The sequence below is a fragment of the Ambystoma mexicanum genome, chromosome 11 (genome assembly GCF_040938575.1).
Source record: "Ambystoma mexicanum isolate Mex_15411 chromosome 11, UKY_AmexF1_1, whole genome shotgun sequence".
Classification (NCBI taxonomy): Eukaryota; Metazoa; Chordata; class Amphibia; order Caudata; family Ambystomatidae; genus Ambystoma; species Ambystoma mexicanum.
Window position 1 is genome coordinate 1,103,790,045 of NC_090934.1, and position 18,848 is coordinate 1,103,808,892.

The window sequence follows — 18,848 nt, forward strand, 5'->3', positions numbered from 1 at the left end:
CACCTCTTTTAAGGCACTCAAAAGAGCTGTATCATAATTAAGGCTCAGGGCCTCATTACATGTTGGCTGGTGCAGTAATGACGTGCCGGTAACTACGTATACTGACATGTTACTGCATCGTCGAACTACGAGTTGGCTGGTGGGGTTGAGTAATTACCTCCAGCTAAGAAGTGGCAGTAATTCTGCCACCCCACGGACAAAAATCACAGGTATTGCAGGCGCTGGTTATACCGGCATCTGTAATACTGGCAAATCCCCCGTGGAGTCCCATAGGACTCCATGAATGGTGATTAACACTGTCACCTGGCACTCGTAATCTGACGGCAATACCGCCAGACCTGGTGCCGGTAACGGTTATTCCATTTGCTGGTATCCTGACAGATGTACTGCCAGGATACCGGCAATGTTGTACTGAGCCCTTTATTGAGTATCCGCCTTGAGGTGTAGTCAAGAACTACCATATTTCACCATATTTTACCCAAGTATGGTCGTCTCAGGAGGATAGCTCAAGGGCAACATGCTCGTCTTGGAAGCAAGGCGACACAGAGCAACACTAGTTCGATCCCCAGGGCCGTGCTTAGAAACCTCTGGGTATTAAGTGTGTTATAAATAACGAATTATAAAAAGAAATGCTATGTTAATAGGCTGTCACACAGTGCTTAATCGCCAATGTAGTAGTTCCAGAGCTCCTAGGCTTGTCCGTGGAGTGATGTACGGTACCCTGACCAGGGGTATCCAGACTTTATATGAGGATGGTTTTCCCTAGTGTGGCTGCCCTGCCACTACTCAGCACACATGCAAAGATCTCAACTTGGTTACTATCTGCCACGGGGCATGCTAGCATGCCCAGGAAGGCCTGGTACCCATTTACCAACTAAACTCGAGGTCCCCGAGGTGCTTGATCTGCTGCAGGTGATTAAAATGGAAACATATTAATGTGTATTACCGTACACTGAAGGGCTATCCGTAGGACATTAAAGTAGCCATCCATCTGCCCAGCATGGGGATGTTGCCTAGACTCCTGTGCCTCATCATAGGAGCAGAGCAGAGTTGGGATCAGAGGTGGAATTCTTCATGCTGCATTGGATGGCTTCTAAATATAACCTGTTGGCTGACTATCTGGTTGCATACCTTGGGATGCGGACACACCTCACCTTGCAGGCAGTGTAAAGAGAAACCAGATGGTGATTATGATGGCGCAAAGGTGACGATGGCTGGGCAAAGCAGACAGAAAGGCTTGAGCATAAGCAAATGGCAGAATTGGTGAGCCATCTGCTTTCTGCCATCCTCTTTTTTGGGGGAATTCCGGGTATGTGATTGCAAATCCCAGCAGCATTCTGCATTAAAAATTAAATATGCAAAATATTCATGCGGGCACATGAAGTGCCAGCACATATTTCACTTTTTGGGAGGACGCTTGGTGCGCGATATACATACCTCATCCAAAAAGTTCAGGGAAATTTGAACCACATGAATTTGGGTGGTGCAGGGTTGTGCAAACTTTCAACTTCTTCCAGAAAACCATCCAGAAAAGTTTAAGGTCCACCAACGAGGGCCCAGAAAAGCCCTGCGAGGGAGGGCATGGTGTTGCCATCCACGACAGAGTTCTATAACACGCCACACTGACTTGCAGGAGCCTTCTAGGCTCCTGCAGGGCAGTTAGGGTGCTAAGCCTGTTTTTAGAGTACGGTTGGGGGTGCTAAGGGGTGTTGTGTGCGAGAAGGCCACTTTGCAATACTTTGGCGAGGGTTGGTTTGCCTGGATGATCCTTCCAAAAGTGACCCGAGTATTCACAGTTTGGCAAACTTTGGAACTGGTGATCTGCAAGCTTATGATGTTTACTTTTGGGAAGGTTTTCCCAGGAGTAACCACCGGGGAAATGATGACGAAGTTGGTATTTGTCCGAAATAGTTTGACCATGATTACACAAACGGGCTAGTTCAAAGGCGCGCTTAAATCATTGTTATATCAATTAAAGTAAAGTTAATGTTGTTCAAAAGCAGTTGTGAAAATGACACTAGGGATTAGATTTGAAATTATAATTGGTTATGTGTAACGCACGGACCCAGGGATCGAATATGTGTTGCTCCACGTAGTGTTGCTTCCAAGGCCAGCGCATTGCCCATGAGCTATTCTCGCGAGACTTGGGAAAGCCTTGGCAGATACCTTAGACTGTGAAATACTAAGCAAGAAATCCGTTTCTTATTGCTAGATGGCACTGGGGATGACTGTAGCTACCCAAAAAGGAAGAACGACAAAAGTTTAATCATCAAACCCTCACATATAAAATGTAGCTGTATAATAATTTGAATTTAAAAACGTTAATTTAATAACAAGGGGATTAAAAACAAAATCCTAATACATGCGACAATTTTTGGACAATGGGAAAATCACATGATATGAAATGCAAGGAAGTTGAGTTAAGAAGGAAAAATTGTTTGATTGAGAACACGTGAGAGATAGAGGTTGCCAAGCTAGATGGGTATAGGACTCTCGGTAGAAGGTAAGGGGCCAGGAGGAGTTGCGAAAGTGTGGATAGCATTTATATGGCAGAGAGGAAAGGAGTGGTGGAAACGCAAGTTGCATACGGCCCTTTCTCTATGTGGAAAAATGAGGCGCAACATTAGAAACACGATTAAAAGCCTTACTCAGGGCTTTTACGAATCTTCGGCGGGCAGTACATACCAAAAGATCCTCATGGGGTCCAAAGGCCTTTTTCTTCAACGAACGGCTCAGGTGATTGCACAATGAGACTATGCTGATAGTGAGCTGAAAGAAAAACGAATTTCATTTTCTCGCAAAAGCAAGATCCCAAAGATGGGAAACATTTACGCAAACTATACCATAATGAGCAGTACCTTCCATCTTCGTCTGGCGTATTGTTTCTTGAAATTCTCCAAGTTGATGACAGATTCTCGCCTCACCATTGCCTGCCGCTTATCCACTGGCTAAAAATACAAGAAAAACAACATTGAAAAGTATTACATTTGCCAGTAGCATAAAAGGTTTACACTTGCCTGCCTTGGTGTAAACTTATGAGGTAAACATTAAGGGCCTCATTTCAAGTTTGGCAGTTAGGGAAAAAAGTGGCAGCAATTCTGCTTGATCCTGGAGGTAAATCCGCCACTTTCCCTCCCAAAATCAGCACAATGTCCACTCAGTGATTCCGCCAAAAGTCCCCAATGGAGTCCTAACGACTCCATTAATGGGGCCTAACACTACCCTACCGCCACTTGTAATTCCGTGGTAAACCCACGGGATCAAGTGGCGGTAACGCTAACTGATTTTGCCAGTATTTCAGTGAATTTACTGCTGAAATATCGCCAGACTCAGAATCAGGCCCTAGGTGTATGCTGTACGCTATGAATACGTGGTCCAAGTTGATGTTTTTAATGTGACATATTGCATTGTCCAGAAGCTGAAACAGGGGTCCTGTTCACTTGATAAAGTGGACATCCGCAAACCACACATGCTTAACTAAGCAAACATGAATATTCGCCAGAAAAGTACAACAAATATTTATAATTGCGTTGCATGCTGGGATTGACATTGGGCTGCAGTACTATTAGGATGCAGTCCTTGGAAGAGCAGTGACCTCCACCATCGGATTCTAAGCAAACAGTGAGTTCTGCATTGATTTTTAGCTGGGCCTCCGGTAGACGAATGTCATTGGCTGTCCTTCGAGCCCTCTGTTTATCAATAACCGAAAGTGACCAGCTACATTAGATCATACATGTGAGAGTTCGACCTAAAGACATCTTACTGAATGAGATCACTGGCAAAGCAAACACCTTTTACAGATGTTTAGCAAAGCACTTCCGGGACAAATTTCCACAACAGGTATGACTGTGTTCTGCAGTACAGCCTGTAGTAGGCCACGAGAGTTCACCCCTATACCATATGGCAGTCTGCTTAGTTTTCTTGCACCGTAGTTTGGCTAATAGTATCACTCACTCAAACATGTTTCATCCCACATGTTTCGCCTAAAGGGATTCATATGACCAGCTTACGCACAATTCTGATTTCGGTTTAGGATATGATATAGCAAACCTTGAAGGAGGCAAGTAGCAAGATCACTGACACATTGCAAACTGGAAAACGTGATTGACGTTGCAACAAACAAACCGAAAAATACAATATTGCCTTGACATTGGAGCATTATTGCTAGTAACTGGAAAAGCAATTGTGTTTCTGAAGTGAACGTAAACTCGCACAGTGTGTCTGATGTAAGTTCATGGATAGTCATCAGGACAACAATTGTTAATGCCAACAGGTTTGGTCTTGTGTAGGGAAGCGATAGGCATTTGCTAGACCCAGCCACAATGGTACCGCCTGGCTATACCATGTTAACAGCTGTAAAATGGTGCGAGTCCTGTCTAATACCTATACACATGCCAAGCTGTTGGCTTTACCCATGCATGGGCTCTCTTCCTTCACCTTCATGTGAGATAAAAAACCTTGGTGTCATCTTCAACTCCACTCCCTCTTTCTCTCCTCACATCTTGGCTGTCACCAAGAAGTCCCACTACCAGCTGCACCTCCTTAAAGCGACTCTTCCCTTTCTCACTTTCCCACAGAAGCTCACTGTCTCCAGAGTCTTGGTTCTCTCTAGGATGGACTACTGCAACAGCCTCTTTCTCAATCGGCCTTACTCTAATCTCTGCAACTAATCCAGAACAAGACTGCAAGACTTATCCTTGGCCTCAAGCCCAGGCACTGTATCTCTCCAGCTCTGAAATCTCTCCACTGGCTCCTGGTGGCTGCAAGGATCAAGTTCAAGACACTTTGCATTGCCCACAAGGCTTTCTGGGGCCGGGGCCCACACTACATCCAACGCTCTGTTCCAAAACACCTTCCTTCTTGTGTCCTTCGCTCAGCTACCTCCAACTTTCTAAGGGTCAGATGCTTCTCCAGGCAGAGAGTGGGGGGTAGATCTCTCTCCGCTGCAGGTTCCTCCCTCTGGAACGTTTTCCCTGCTCATCTCAAGCTTGAGCTGGGTCACCTGAGGTTCCGGAAGCAGCTCAAAACTTTCCTCTTCTCTTCTGCTTTCTATCTTTACCTCCCCTGCTGACCTACGTGTCTGCTGTACCAACTGGTTGCTTGGCTACCCGCAGATTTTCACTGGGTACTAGGCTATTTCTTGATCAGTCACCCTTGCACTGCCTCCCGGCCTGCCACGTCCTTAAGGGCTGTAACTGTAACCCTTCAGTCCCTCGTCACCTTACACTACCCAGAGCCGTGCTGCCCTGGCTGCACTTACTCTGAGCATTGCTGCCCTTCTCCCCCTCCGCTCTTCCTTGCACTCTCCCCTCCCTTTCCCCTTGCACTTCTGGTTCTCTCACGATCTGAATGACACGAGGCCTAGTAAGATCATTTGTCTTGTCCACCCTCTGTCGCCACTCCCTTGTCTTTTCGTGCCTGGAATCATTTGTGTACTTGCTTGCATTTAAGGCCTACTTTTGAAAAGTCGCTTTCCCTTTGATTTGCATTTTCACCTTTTGTGTCTACTAGCCCACCTGGTGAGTTTAGCTAGAACTGTGCAGTGCAGCCACTCTTCCTCATTCCTCTACTATCCTCTTTCGCCCCTATGGCTCTCACCATCTCACCCATCTTCTCTAACTGCTACACTTTCACCTATCCCCCCTCTCTCTCTCCAAGTCAGGAAGGAAAAAGCACAAAAAAGACACCTTGAGTGCAAACCCTGGGCTTCCCATCAGAGACACCTATGTCAGCCCTTCTCTCAGAGTGATTTTCATTGATATCCTCTTCTCTGTCCCCTCTCCAGACATATGGACCCCTCATCTCATCTCTTCTCTCACTCCTTCCTCATCCTCTTTCATTAACAGTCCTCTTGCCTGGCTTCTCATCTTCACGTTGCTACCACACAGGCACTATCTTGGTTCAGGGTCCTCAACCCAACCTCCTCCTGTTTGATGGGATCCTGCTATCTCTCATTAACTTCCTACCTTCTGCTGCCTCTCTTCCCACTACTCTCTCTACCCCTCCCCTTCCTACGAGTATTCCATGCCCTTGTAACCCTACTCAGAAATGTTTCAAAGGCAAACACTTCCTTCACCTGGCAACTCTTAACGCTCGCTCAGCCAACAAACCCTTAGTTGACATCTACCTCCTCCTTGAAGACATTGACCTCGACATTCTCGGTCTTACTGAGACTTGGCTCAATGCCGGGTGAGTCACTGCTTTTGACTCCCTCCTCACTGATGGCTTCAAAATCCTTTCCAAGCCTCGAACTCACTGTGCTGGTGGTGGGGTTGTCTTAATCTTCCCGAGTGGGTTCCTTCCACCATTTTACCCACTCAGCTCTACTCTTCCTTTGAGAGTCTGGTGTGCAAATTGGTAATCTCTACTTCCTCCACATTGGCCACCATTTACCGGCCTCCAGGCACTACCACCCTGTTCCTCTCTGAATGGGCTGATTTCTGTCCTTACTTACTTTCATCCACCTCCAATCCCCTCCTCTTGGGGGATTACAACATCCAGTTGGACTCCGCTGTCACAGCATCTACTCTGTTCATTTACCTCTGCTCCTCTGTATCCCTCTTCATTCTCCCTTCTGGTCCAACCCACTTGGCTGGACACACTCTCGATGCCCTCATTCACTTTGACCTCTTTCGGTCATCCCCACTTGTCACCCCTCACTCTTGGTCAGACCATTCTCTCCTCTTCTCCCATTTGGGTCCCTTTGGCTCTCTGACCGCACCCCCAAAAGCCCTGCCAACTTCATACACTAACATTCGCCTGATGAAACGTGTGTCAGCCTCTGCCTTCACCTCCAGATTCATCCCACCTCACCCACCTACCTCTGACTTTACCACTGACTCTGCTCTCAGCAACCTCCATTTATCCATTACCAATACCTTTGACATTCTTGCCCCAGTCATGAGGATCTGCCGGAAACCCGTCTCTATGCCTAACACCTGGTAGGACCCTAAACTTTGCGGCCCTGAAACAAATGTGCAGAGCGGCCGAACTTAAGTGGCAAACCTCTGGTGCATCCTCTAACAAACTGGCCTGTCGCCTGCTCCAAAGTCAATAAAGGCATCTCCATCTGTGCCAAGAAAAGAGCCCACATACAGGTACGGATTTCCGGTGCATCCAACAACACGGCTGAACATTTCAAGATCTGCAGGGAACTAGCCAACCCTTCAGCAGTCTCCTCCCCTTCGCATTCCCAGGCTCTATGCAACGCACTGGCCCCTCACTTCTCCAAAAAAACTCAGGACATCCTGAACACCCTTGCTACTCACCCTCCCAACCTTCTGACTCCCTCTTGCCTCCCTTGGCTCCTCAGCCTCCTCCTTCCTTCCTCTCATTCCTCTCCCCCTGTCACACCTGAGGAAGTTACCAGTTGTCCACTCCATGAGGGTCTCTTCTAAACAGGTTTCTCTTTGATCATCCAGAACCATCAAGGACAACATTGGCTCTCTTGCCTCCGCACTCGCTGATTTCTGTAATCATTCTTTTGCCACTGGATCTTTCCTCCTCCCTCAAGCACTCCCCTGTGTGCCCCCTCCTGAAAAAACCTTCCGCAGACCCTACCTGTCCAGCCAACTACTGCACTATTTCCATCACCCCCTTCCTGGGGAAGCTGCCGGAGAAGCTGTCCTTGCCTCAACTCAACTCACACATCGAACTTCTTGGTGGTCTCCATGACCATCAATCTAGATTCCGAGCATCCAGAGGTACGGAAATGACTCTCTTGAACACCCGTGAAGAACTGCTCACATCTCTTGACTCCTACTTCCCATCTGTGCTCATCCTACTCAATCTCTCCTCTGCCTTTGACACAGTGAGCCATTCCATCCTCATACAAAGGCTCCACGATACCCTTGGTATCTCAGTCTGAGCACTAAGATGGCTGACATCCTTCCTAACTGACCGCACGTCCCAGGTCATCCTGGGCTCCTTCTGCTCTCCTACTTCCTTCTCCACCTGTGGTGTCCCCCAGGGCTCTATCCTCTCTCCTTGGCTCTTTAACAATTACCTTACTCTGCTTGCTCACCTTATCTATTCTTTCTCCCCCAACTTCAAGTGTTATGCTGATGACACACAACTTTTGTTCAAACTGCCTGCTGACCCTTTTGCACCTTCTATCATCCCGACTGCCTATCTGCCATCCAGTCCTGTTGCACCACCAACAATCTCTGCCTCAACACCTGTAAAACTGAGATACTTCCCATTGGGACCCCTGTTCCCTCCTTCTCACCCTCACTATGGCCTTCCTCCATAGGCTCTCCCCTGCTCCTTCCTCTGAAGCCAGAAACCTTGGAGTCATCTTCGACTCCTCTCTCTTTTTCATCCCTCACACTCAGGACATTGCCAAGAAGTCCCACTTTCAGCTCTTCCTTCTCAAAGGAATGTTTCCTTTTCTTACTTTCCCCCAGAAGTTCAATGTTACCCTAGCCTTGGTTCTCTCTAGGTGTGACTATTGCAATAGCCTCTTCCTGAATCTACCTTCTTTAACTCTGCGACCCCTCCAGTTAATACAGAATAGGGCAGAAGATGTATCCTTGGCCTTAAGCCCAGGGACCATATCTCTCCTGCCCTAATAAGTCTTAACTGGCTCCCGGTTGCTGCACGGATTAAATTCAAATCCCCACGGTATCATCCAAAAGGCTGTCTGGGTCCGGGGTCCACACCATCTTCAACTTTTTCTCGCTAAATACTCTCCTTCCAGACCTCTACGTTCCTCTGGCACCAACACTCTGTGGGTAAAGTGTTTTGCTAAACAGAGAGTAGGTGATCGATCACTCTCCTCTGTTGGCTCCCTCCTATGGAACAGCGCCCCTCTCTCTCTGTGCCTTGAGCAGACCTTCCTTAAATTCAGGAAGTTCCTCAAGACTTTCCTCTTTACCTCCTCCTTCCCTTCTTCTCTCCTCTGCTAATTTGCACAGCTGCTGTGATTGGTGTCCTATGCCCTCTTGCATCCTCATGCCCATGACCTCCCACACACAATCGTCCCAGCTCCTGTCTACCCTCAGCACATGCCCTTGCACTCCCTCCACCTTGGAGGCTCGTACTTAGCCATTGCAGCCCCTGGCCGTGTAGCACTCTCCTCACCATGCACTTCTCCTATGCACTTATCTGTGGCTCACTCGTAATCACAGACACTGTAGCACTTCCCCCCTTCCTTCTTTCTTGCTGCACTTGCACGTTCTGAATACTCAAAAGGCATTGTAGGATTGTCCTTTTTCCCCTTTTTTTCTCCACTGTTTTTTTTTATTTTTAGTGTTTACTAATGTGTTTCACACTCTGTTCCCTCCCTTTGTCCTGTTGGCAATTAGAAATGGTATTTACTTGCTGGATAGGTGCCTAACAAGTGAACAATAAATCAAATAAATAAATACACAGGTCCTGAGAACAGCAAATCAGGATTCGCAAAAAGGCTGCGCTGATCACGAGAAGATGAGTGAAAACCTGTCAGGAGAGTACGCCAGGTATCCTAACAAGACCGAGACAAAGAGCCACGTTGCTCTGTGCACTCATTTTTTTTTTCTCATGAGCAAGCTCAAAGAACTAACATTGTTGAATAAGCAACCAAGGGAGGAGAAATCTACTGGAAGGGAATCACCCTCTGGAATAAGTAACTGTATTCTGTTGAAACCTTTGTGCTGGAGTTATGCATTTTCCTTTTTGAACATTTGGGAACCACTTAAGGCAACAGAAATGACCATTTTCACTTTAGGATTTATTTTGTTTGAATGTGAGGGCCACAATAGTACCTTGGCCACAGGATGGTTTTGTTTTGGACATTCTGACATTGAAAGACCATTAGTTTTGGTTTTAGGTAGAAAAACACCTCTTAGAGCAGGGACAGAGAGGCATTGCCTGTAAAAATCATGACTTCCTTGTGGCCGAATCTCATTTCTGGCTTCTTACAGTAAATGTACACTTAGAGCGTATCGTAAGACCTGACTGAGATGCAAACTGTGGGGGTGGGGGAAACCTTGTTGACTTCTCAGGTGCCCACGCATATCTGTCAAGGTTGGGTAATTGTTCACCCAGGAGATTAACTAAGTCTATGAGGATGCTGAAGGGAAGAGCCAGGATTTGAGTGCCTTCCTGAAGGCGAGGTTATCTTTTATGTGGAAGATGGTAAATGGGATCAAGTTCCAGATGGTGGGTCTTGGGCTCAGAAGAAGCCCCCTATTCTGGTTGATTTTGCCACTGGGATGACGAGAAGTGCTGCGCCTGATCTGAGTATTCTGCTAGGCCTATAGTGTGTACGTTTATGCTGCAGATATTCTGGACCTATGTTATGGAGAACTCGGTGGGTAATGCACATTGCCTTGATGGTGTATAGTCACACAGTCAGAAGCCAATGAAGGACACAGAGGGTGGGAGAGATGTGTTCTCTATGGCCTAGGAGGAGCCTCGTAGCAGTGTTTTGAACACATTGGAGTTTCCTTAGTTGTGATGCAGTGCCCCCCAGGTATAGAGCGTTAGTATAGTCTGAGTGGGAGGGTCAGGTAGGCAAAGATGTGGCAGAGAATGCGTAAGTGTAGGTAGCAACTCTTTGGCACAGAATTGATGTGATGTGATAGGGTCAAGTCTGCGTCCATAATGCATCCGACATTTTGACTGTGTTGGAGGTGGAGGGGGGTTGGCCTAGAGAGAGTGGCCACGGGGTGGCTTGAGGGGAGAGGGCGGTCTTCCCACAGAGCATGATCTTGGTTTTCCCTGGGTTGAGTAGGAGGTAGTTGGTAGTCATCCAGTGTTCGATATCTGAGAGACATGATGCAAGATTGAGGGAGGTGGCAAGGGACCATTTGGAATTTTTAAAGATGATTTGGGTATCTGCGTAATTGTAGCAATTAAGACCGTGGGACCAAATGAGTGCTGGGAGGGGACTCAGGTAGAGGTTAAAGAGCAGAGGGGATACCGAGGGACCCTGTGGCTCTCCATGGGCTACTGTGCAGGGAGTCGAATAGAAAGGAGGCATGTGTATTATTTGGGATCGGTTGGAGAGGAAGGAGGATATCCACTGCAAAGGCGCATCCCTGACACAGAGAGTGGAGTCTATCTGTGAAGGTCAGGTAGTCAATTTCATCAAAGGATGCCGAGAGGTAGAGAAGAATTAGGGCAGCACAGACTTCCAAGTCTGCGTGTCTTTTAATATCATGCCAAATGTTATCTAGGCATGATTCAGTTCCTCATAAGGTCTGAAGCTAGATAGGGTGGAGTTGAGGATCTGGTTGGAATCTGAGAAATGGCATAATTGTGAGTAAGCTGCTCTCCTGATTAATTTAGCTATACATTGGTTGTAAGAGATGGGTCTGTATTTGGTCAGAATAAAGGGGTTGAGTGATGGCGTTTTGAGCAGTGGCTTGATGTTGGAGGCTTTGAATTCTGCTGGAAAGATGCCAGAGGTGAGAGATGAGTTGACAACTGATCTTGTGATGTCCCTGGCATAGGTGGAGGTTAGGATTTATTTTAGAGGAGTTGTGGGGCAGGGGTCTCCAGGGGATCCTGAGGCGTGGCTGTTAGTAGTTTTAAAATGTAGGGGTGGGAGAGTGGAGAGAAGGAGGAAAAGAGTCGGAGGGTGGTAGGCTGTTTTGATTTCTCAGTCGAGGCCGCAGAGGAGGGAGGGGTTAGCGCTGCTATTTTAGTGACGATGGAGATGTTCCTTTCTAGAGCTATGTTGTGGAAGTGGTCTGAGAGGGAATAGAAGAGGGTTTGGTTGTGGATGGGAGTGGATGTGGTGCTGTAGAATAATGATGTTGAAACTTTGTTTCTTTCATTGCACTCTTCACATATGGGAAGCCGTGGACTTTCATTGTATCCACAGCATGTCTGAGTTGACAATGCATTTCCCGAGCTCTGCAAAATGGCTTCTCTGATGTTACATGTGAGAGTATAACTGCTTCGAAAGACAAACTATTAATGTCAAATGTATGGATTGATTCCCCTTTAAAGGGAAAGGCATCTTTTCATATGCTGGAGCTTTGGGTCTGTGTGAAAGAACTTCAGTCTCTCCCATTTGTGGGGGTGGTGTGTTACTATTGCCCTGCATGGTCTCACGAGGGATTTGGGAGGGTTAATGCTCTTAGAGCTTGCCTGCCTTAATTGCCGGGTGCAGTGAGCAGAATCCAAGCCAGATAGAGGACTTTGTTATATGCCCCAGAAGCCTGAACTTTGAAAGGCCGGAAAGAATTGACACTTTCTCAGTAGCTCTCTGCAGTCTATTGTAACAAACCAACTGCTTCAAAACTTAAACATCTGAGCTACATCTGGTAGCAGTCGGAGCCCTGCTTATGGGCACTAGATTGGGAGTGGAATTTGTATATCACCTCTAATCAGTGAATGGGGCTGACTGTGAGGCCCTGATCATCATTTGGCCTCTATGATCCATAAGAAGCCCACTTCACCAGACTAGAAATCTGTCTCACTAACTAAGACATATTTCATTTGTATGCATATACATTCAGAAAGTTGATGAGAAAAGAAACTGTACGTTGATGTAAGGTAATAATGAGATCTGTGTTCATTTCGAGAAAATTAGGCCCTCATTTAGCCAAGAAAGAGAATCAATTTTCAATAATGTGAAACAGCAAAAAGAAAACAAATAGATTTGCAATTTAACAATGTATTTATTCTCACATTTTGAAACTGCTGCACAAGCACAATTATTTAGAAGAAAAGTGTTGCTTCCAGACTAACACTGTTAAATCTTAATGTTCCATTACATTTGTTGTAGGCAGCTGCAAATGTTATGTCATGAGGGCTTGGTTTCAACCTTTGTTGGGATGCATGTCCAGATCACCGCTGATCCCAAACGATTCTGATTGCAGAAAATATATTAAACTGTGGAGAATACCAAGAGGGCAGTGTAGGGGCGAACCTATGGGTGGAAGTAGCCTACAGGGAATACATGTAATGTAGGAACTCATACAGGGGAAGATTAACCATTGCTTTGCGATAATGTCATTTAGAATACATTGCACGTGTGCGACATTCATAACATGAATTAGAGTTGCATTCAAGAATAAGCCTGAATCCTTGCAGGCTGTGTTGGCGACACAGAACAAGGAGGCCTCATCTGTTGCTTGATTATCACATTCCAATTCCCAGGCGCAGCAGGCAACACACACATGCAAGTGAATTGAGTTAGTCCTTTGAACAATTAGGTAGGATTGTCAGAAGTCGAACGGGAGATGGGCTGCAGCCTAGGGTGAAGGCCACACTCATGGGAGCCGGGGCAGATGTCTTGAGCTGCCAAAACAGGAACTGAGATTGAGGGCACTAGCCCCTGCAGAAGAATGGGAATTCTATTTGAACTAACAGATGGACAGGAATAGTGCTCTTAAACCCTTCATGAACTGGATGGATTAGTGGGATACCAGGCCGATATCCTGTGAGGGGCAACTGAGATGCAAGCACAGCAATGCCTGTGATTTGTACGAGGGAGAGTAAGGGTGATGCCAAGTTATGAAATTACGACGGGGAGGCACGATGGGGGCACGATTCTGGGATGTGAAAGAGTTGCCTTGTTTGCAAGAACCAGGCTGACCTCAAAGTTATATGCTGAGTTTATGCTGATGACCAGGTGCACATCACGTGGTTAGGAGTAAAGATAGGATGCTACCTTTTTAAGATGAGCCAATTACTTAGCAGTATTTCGATGTGAAGAACTTGTCACCCACGTGGGTAGAAGATGGCAGAGACGACGACACCACCAATTAGCAAAGGGGCCATATGTGATCATTAGCAGGTATGTAGGTGGCAGCCAATGAGGGTGAGGGATTAAAACGTTATATTGAATGCGCCATGAGTGATGATATTTGCGCTTATAACGTGGATCCCATTCTGACGAAGCAAGAGCTCTGTGGCCGTGGGCCTATAATACCACTGTCGCCATTTTCCTTTTGTATAAACAATAAAGCTCTTTTTCTTCTCGAAAAAGTGTGCACTAGTCTTTTTCCCTAGCAGGTTGTTTTTTCTATATCTGGTTGTTGAGGAGTTACCCTACACCTTGGATGTCACCTGAAATAGACAGGCATCAGAGAGCCTGTTATTGCGCTAATTGGAAAAGACTGAGCCCTCATTGATGAGTTTGTAGTAAAATTCTGCTTCGTGCTTTGAAAGTAAAGGAATGAAAAATATATAAAGAGATGTTGATTTAGGGAATGGTGGAATATAATCTAGGATATGTGTTCACCTGAAAATCTGTTATTAAAGATTTGATAAACTCACAAAACCCTAGATCAAGGTTGTCCAACATACGGCCCGCGGGCCACAATGCGGCCCTCCAAGCCATTTCATGTGGCCCGCGAGGCTGTACAAGCAACAAATAAAAGAAATACACCGGGCCGTGGTGGAGGACTGTTACTGCCTCTGGTGCCCCCTAAAAGGGGGGGGCACCAGAGGCAGTAACAGGCCACAGCCCGGTTTATTTATTTATTTGTTCAATGTTTGTCGGGTCCGTGGACCCGATTAATTTATTTATTTCTGCAATGTTGGGCTAACCCAACATTGCAGAAATAAATAAATTAATTGGGTCCACGGACCCGGCAAACATTGAACAAATAAATAAATAAACCAGGCCGTGGCGGAGGACTGTTACTGCCTCTGCCACGGCCCGGTTTATTTATTTGTTCAATGTTTGTCGGGTCCGTGGACCCGATTAATTTATTTATTTCTGCATAAATAAATTAATCGGGTCCACGGACCCGGCAAACATTGAACAAATAAATAAATAAACCGGGCCGTGGTCTGTAACTGCCTCTGGTGCCCAGCACCAGAGGCAGTTACAGGCCACGGCCCAGTTTCAGGGGCGCAGAGTATGCGGGTGCTCCGCCCCCCCAGGCCGGAGAGAAGAGACGCAGTATGGATGGCCCTTTGTTCCATCCATACTGTGTCTCTCTCTGGCGGCCCGGGTAAAAGCTAGGGAAAAATAATGTTTAAAAATTGTGGGACGGATGCAAAGCAAGATGCTCTTGTTTTGCATCTGTCCCTCAATTTCAAAAAATGGTTTTGGTTCGGGTATACTTCTACATCTGTGTGCACGGATGTAGAGGTACACCCAACCCAAAACGATTTTTAGAAATGGAGGCACAGATGCAAAGCAAGTCTGTCCCTCAATTTCTAAAAAATCGTTTTGGGTTGGATGTATTTGTACATCTGTGCACCCCGCTTGGCAAGAGGGGTGCACAGATGTAGAAGTACACCCAACCCAAAACGATTTTTAGAAATGGAGGCACAGATGCAAAGCAAGTCTGTCCCTCAATTTTTAAAAAATCGTTTTGGGTTGGATGTATTTGTACATCTGTGCACCCCGCTTGGCAAGAGGGGTGCACAGATGTAGAAGTACACCCAACCCAAAACGATTTTTATAAATGGAGGCACAGATGCAAAGCAAGTCTGTCCCTCAATTTCTAAAAAATCGTTTTGGGTTGGATGTATTTGTACATCTGTGCACCCCGCTTGGCAAGAGGGGTGCACAGATGTAGAAGTACACCCAACCCAAAACGATTTTTATAAATGGAGGCACAGATGCAAAGCAAGTCTGTCCCCCAATTTTTAAAAAATCGTTTTGGGTTGGATGTATTTGTACATCTGTGCACCCCGCTTGGCAAGGGGGGGTGCACAGATGTAGAAGTACACCCAACCCAAAACGATTTTTAGAAATGGAGGCACAGATGCAAAGCAAGTCTGTCCCCCAATTTTTAAAAAATCGTTTTGGGTTGGATGTATTTGTACATCTGTGCACCCCGCTTGGCAAGAGGGGTGCACAGATGTAGAAGTACACCCAACCCAAAACGATTTTTAGAAATGGAGGCACAGATGCAAAGCAAGTCTGTCCCCCAATTTTTAAAAAATCGTTTTGGGTTGGGTGTATTTGTACATCTGTGCACTCCTCTTGGTAAGAGGGGTGCACGGATGTAGAGGTACACCCAACCCAAAACGATTTTTTGCACCCCGCTTGGCAAGAGTGGTGCACAGATGTAGAAGTACACCCAACCCAAAACGATTTTTAGAAATGGAGGCACAGATGCAAAGCAAGTCTGTCCCCCGATTTCTAAAAAAATGTTTTCGGTTGGGTGTATTTGTACATCTGTGCACCCCGCTTGGCAAGAGTGGTGCTCAGATGTAGAAGTACACCCAACCCAAAACGATTTTTAGAAATGGAGGCACAGATGCAAAGCAAGTCTGTCCCCCGATTTCTAAAAAATCGTTTTGGGTTGGGTGTATTTGTACATCTGTGCACCCCTCTTAGCAAGAGGGGTTCACGGATGTAGAGGTACACCCAACCCAAACCGATTTTTAGAAATGGAGGCACAGATTCAAAGCAAGTCTGTCCCTCAATTTCTAAAAATCGTTTTGGGTTGGGTGTATTTGTACATCTGTGCACCCCTCTGTGCACCCCTCTTGGTAAGAGGGGTGCACAGATGTAGAGGTATAATGTACCCAGGGGGATCGAACCTGTGTTGCTCCTGAGCTATCCTCCCGCGACTCCAAAGATCTGAAGTACATTTAATGATAGAGAACCAGAACTATTGAGGAAGTCTGATATCATCTTCATCATCATCAGAATAAATCAACACTGTTGTGGTTATACAAGAGCTAATATATTTAAAGGGATGGAATTACTCCGAATGTAGCAGCACTTCAATAACCCAAAGTGCTTAAGCATAGTTAATGTGAAAATATGACACTTCTCACCATTGGGACAGTACTGCCTTGGACAGAGTTTCACAGTGAAGAAGTGAGCAAGTGATCAGGGGTATGCAGCCCACACACACGCATGGCATTCCCATGCACCCACTTGCGTGAATTGCACCAAATTAGTGAGATTGTGCTCCAAGGCACACGCACAGTCTTTGCTCTGAGGTTTGACACACTCACAGGATGGGATGGCATTTCGGTCTCCTATCCTAGTTGTGTTGCTCTGCCTTTTGAGGGCTACTACAACCTGGATGATTATAGAGGGGTGGAGTAGGGGCAGTATTGGCCTACTGGGATGCAACTGGAAGGCTTGAACCTCCTTCTTACTTGCCTTTAATATATGCAATACATGCTAGCCAATGTTTCCACTGTTCTGCACCCCCCCGTACCCCCAGCACCAAGTTGGCGACTACGTGCAAATGCGGTCATATAAGTGCTGGTTATGTCACTTCCTATATTTGGGCACCACCCGGGAAATTCATAAGTCGGCTCCCCTGCCCGATTTATTTATTCAATGTTTGTCGGGTCCGTGGACACGATTAATTAATTGATTTCTGCAATGTTGGGTCCGACCAATAAACCGGGCCGTGGTCGAGGACTTTTACTGCCTCAGGTGCCCCCTGGAATTGGATTATGCTTCTTTCATTACCACAGAAGTAATGAATGTGTATTAAAGAGATAAGCCGGTATATGTATTGGGCACACTGCACATGCTCAGGCAGCATCAATCATGCTTTGTAGAGGACAATGTTGGCCTAAATTGGTAACAGCCAGCACAGACATGTTGCTACAGAGGCATATTTTGGGCACAACCAGCATGTCAATGTGTTACATCAGTGACAGTGCTGTCTTAACACTGTGGACACATTGATCATTAAAATGTGTTGTGTTCTACAATGTTCTTGTCTGCTGTTAGTGACATGAAATGTACATGTTCCCCTTTAGAACTGATTGTAAACGTATGGCTTTTTGGTCACTTTTCCTGCTGTAAAATGCACAATTTCAGCCCCATATTTGGAAAAAAAAATCTTGGGGGGGGAGACCCCCCCCCAAACCCTCCCTATATTGTTATAGCTCCCTCGCTACGCTCGGTCGCCCCCACTATTTCCAAGAAATATCAACACATACACACTGGAAGAAATGACAAGAAACTAACCTTTCATCACTGCCCCCGACACCAAAAGCTATCTTTGGGACTGCATGGCTATGCCTTTGATGCTATTGTGTGAAAGGTCACACACCATCGCTTTTGAATATACTGCTTTGGGTCAGGGTGTTCACTTTTGGCTCGCCGGCCCTCCGAGTGACAAAAAGTGAATGCTTCGGCCCCACATTCAAAAAGGTTGGACAAGCCTGCCCTAGATCAAGGCCCATGTTTTTTTCTGCAGAAAGAAATTAAGTCAGAAACCTTAATTTTGCTTTTCTCTCACAAGTTGAACAGCACCTCTTCAAGTTTGGAAATAGGGTTTCAGGGAGATTGTGATATCAAATAGATTGTTATATGTAAAGCATTCAACCCGAAAAGCCTTTATAATATTCATATTTTCAATATATTTGCTGATTTGGGGCATGATTTCCATTACTACATTTTTCAGATTAGCTTGTCAATGAGGGTATACACGCATTTCACTGCGGTATTTTTCATCGCAGGTTTTTTCATCGCTGTTTTTATTTCGAAAAAAACTAGTTTTTTTTTTTGGGGGGGGGGTTAAAAAATTAAATGTATGGTTGTGGGTGTAAGGGAATAAAAAAAAAAGGGAGGCTTGAGGGGTAAACCCCCCCAAAAAAATAAAAAAACGAGTTTTTCGGAAAAAAAAACGGCGATGAAAAAACCTGCGATGAAAAATACCGCGGCGAAATAACATAGAACCGTCAATGAGACACCCTTAAGCTGCAGAATATTTCCTCCCAATTCAGGTAGACACCTTTAAATTCAGAGTTAATTGTCCTCCAGCCAAAGAGGCAAGTAAGGTGCATACCAAAGTAACACAAGTGTGGCATTCAAAAAGAGGTGATTGGTCCTGCCTCAGATCCATTGGGCCTCCTTATAACTATTGCGGAATGGGTTAACGGGCGCCGCTAATGGTGGCGGCGCCGTTAAACCCATTCTGCAATATTACGAGTCCCCCTCGCGGGACCTGATCTGGACGTCTGGTTTCACC

At 46.0% G+C, this 18,848-nt stretch overlaps 1 protein-coding gene across 1 annotated transcript in view; it reads right to left on the reverse strand.

Annotated features, from left to right (window-relative positions):
* The window catches only part of DAPK2 (death associated protein kinase 2), a 1,397,186-nt gene that overhangs the window by 41,220 nt on the left and 1,337,118 nt on the right, over positions 1–18,848 (reverse strand). The window contains exons 10-11 of the mRNA XM_069624406.1: positions 2,859–2,948; positions 2,686–2,769 (exon numbers count right to left, since the gene is read on the reverse strand). Coding sequence (XP_069480507.1) covers positions 2,686–2,769; positions 2,859–2,948 — 174 coding nt within the window. The remainder of the gene's footprint in view (positions 1–2,685; positions 2,770–2,858; positions 2,949–18,848) is intronic.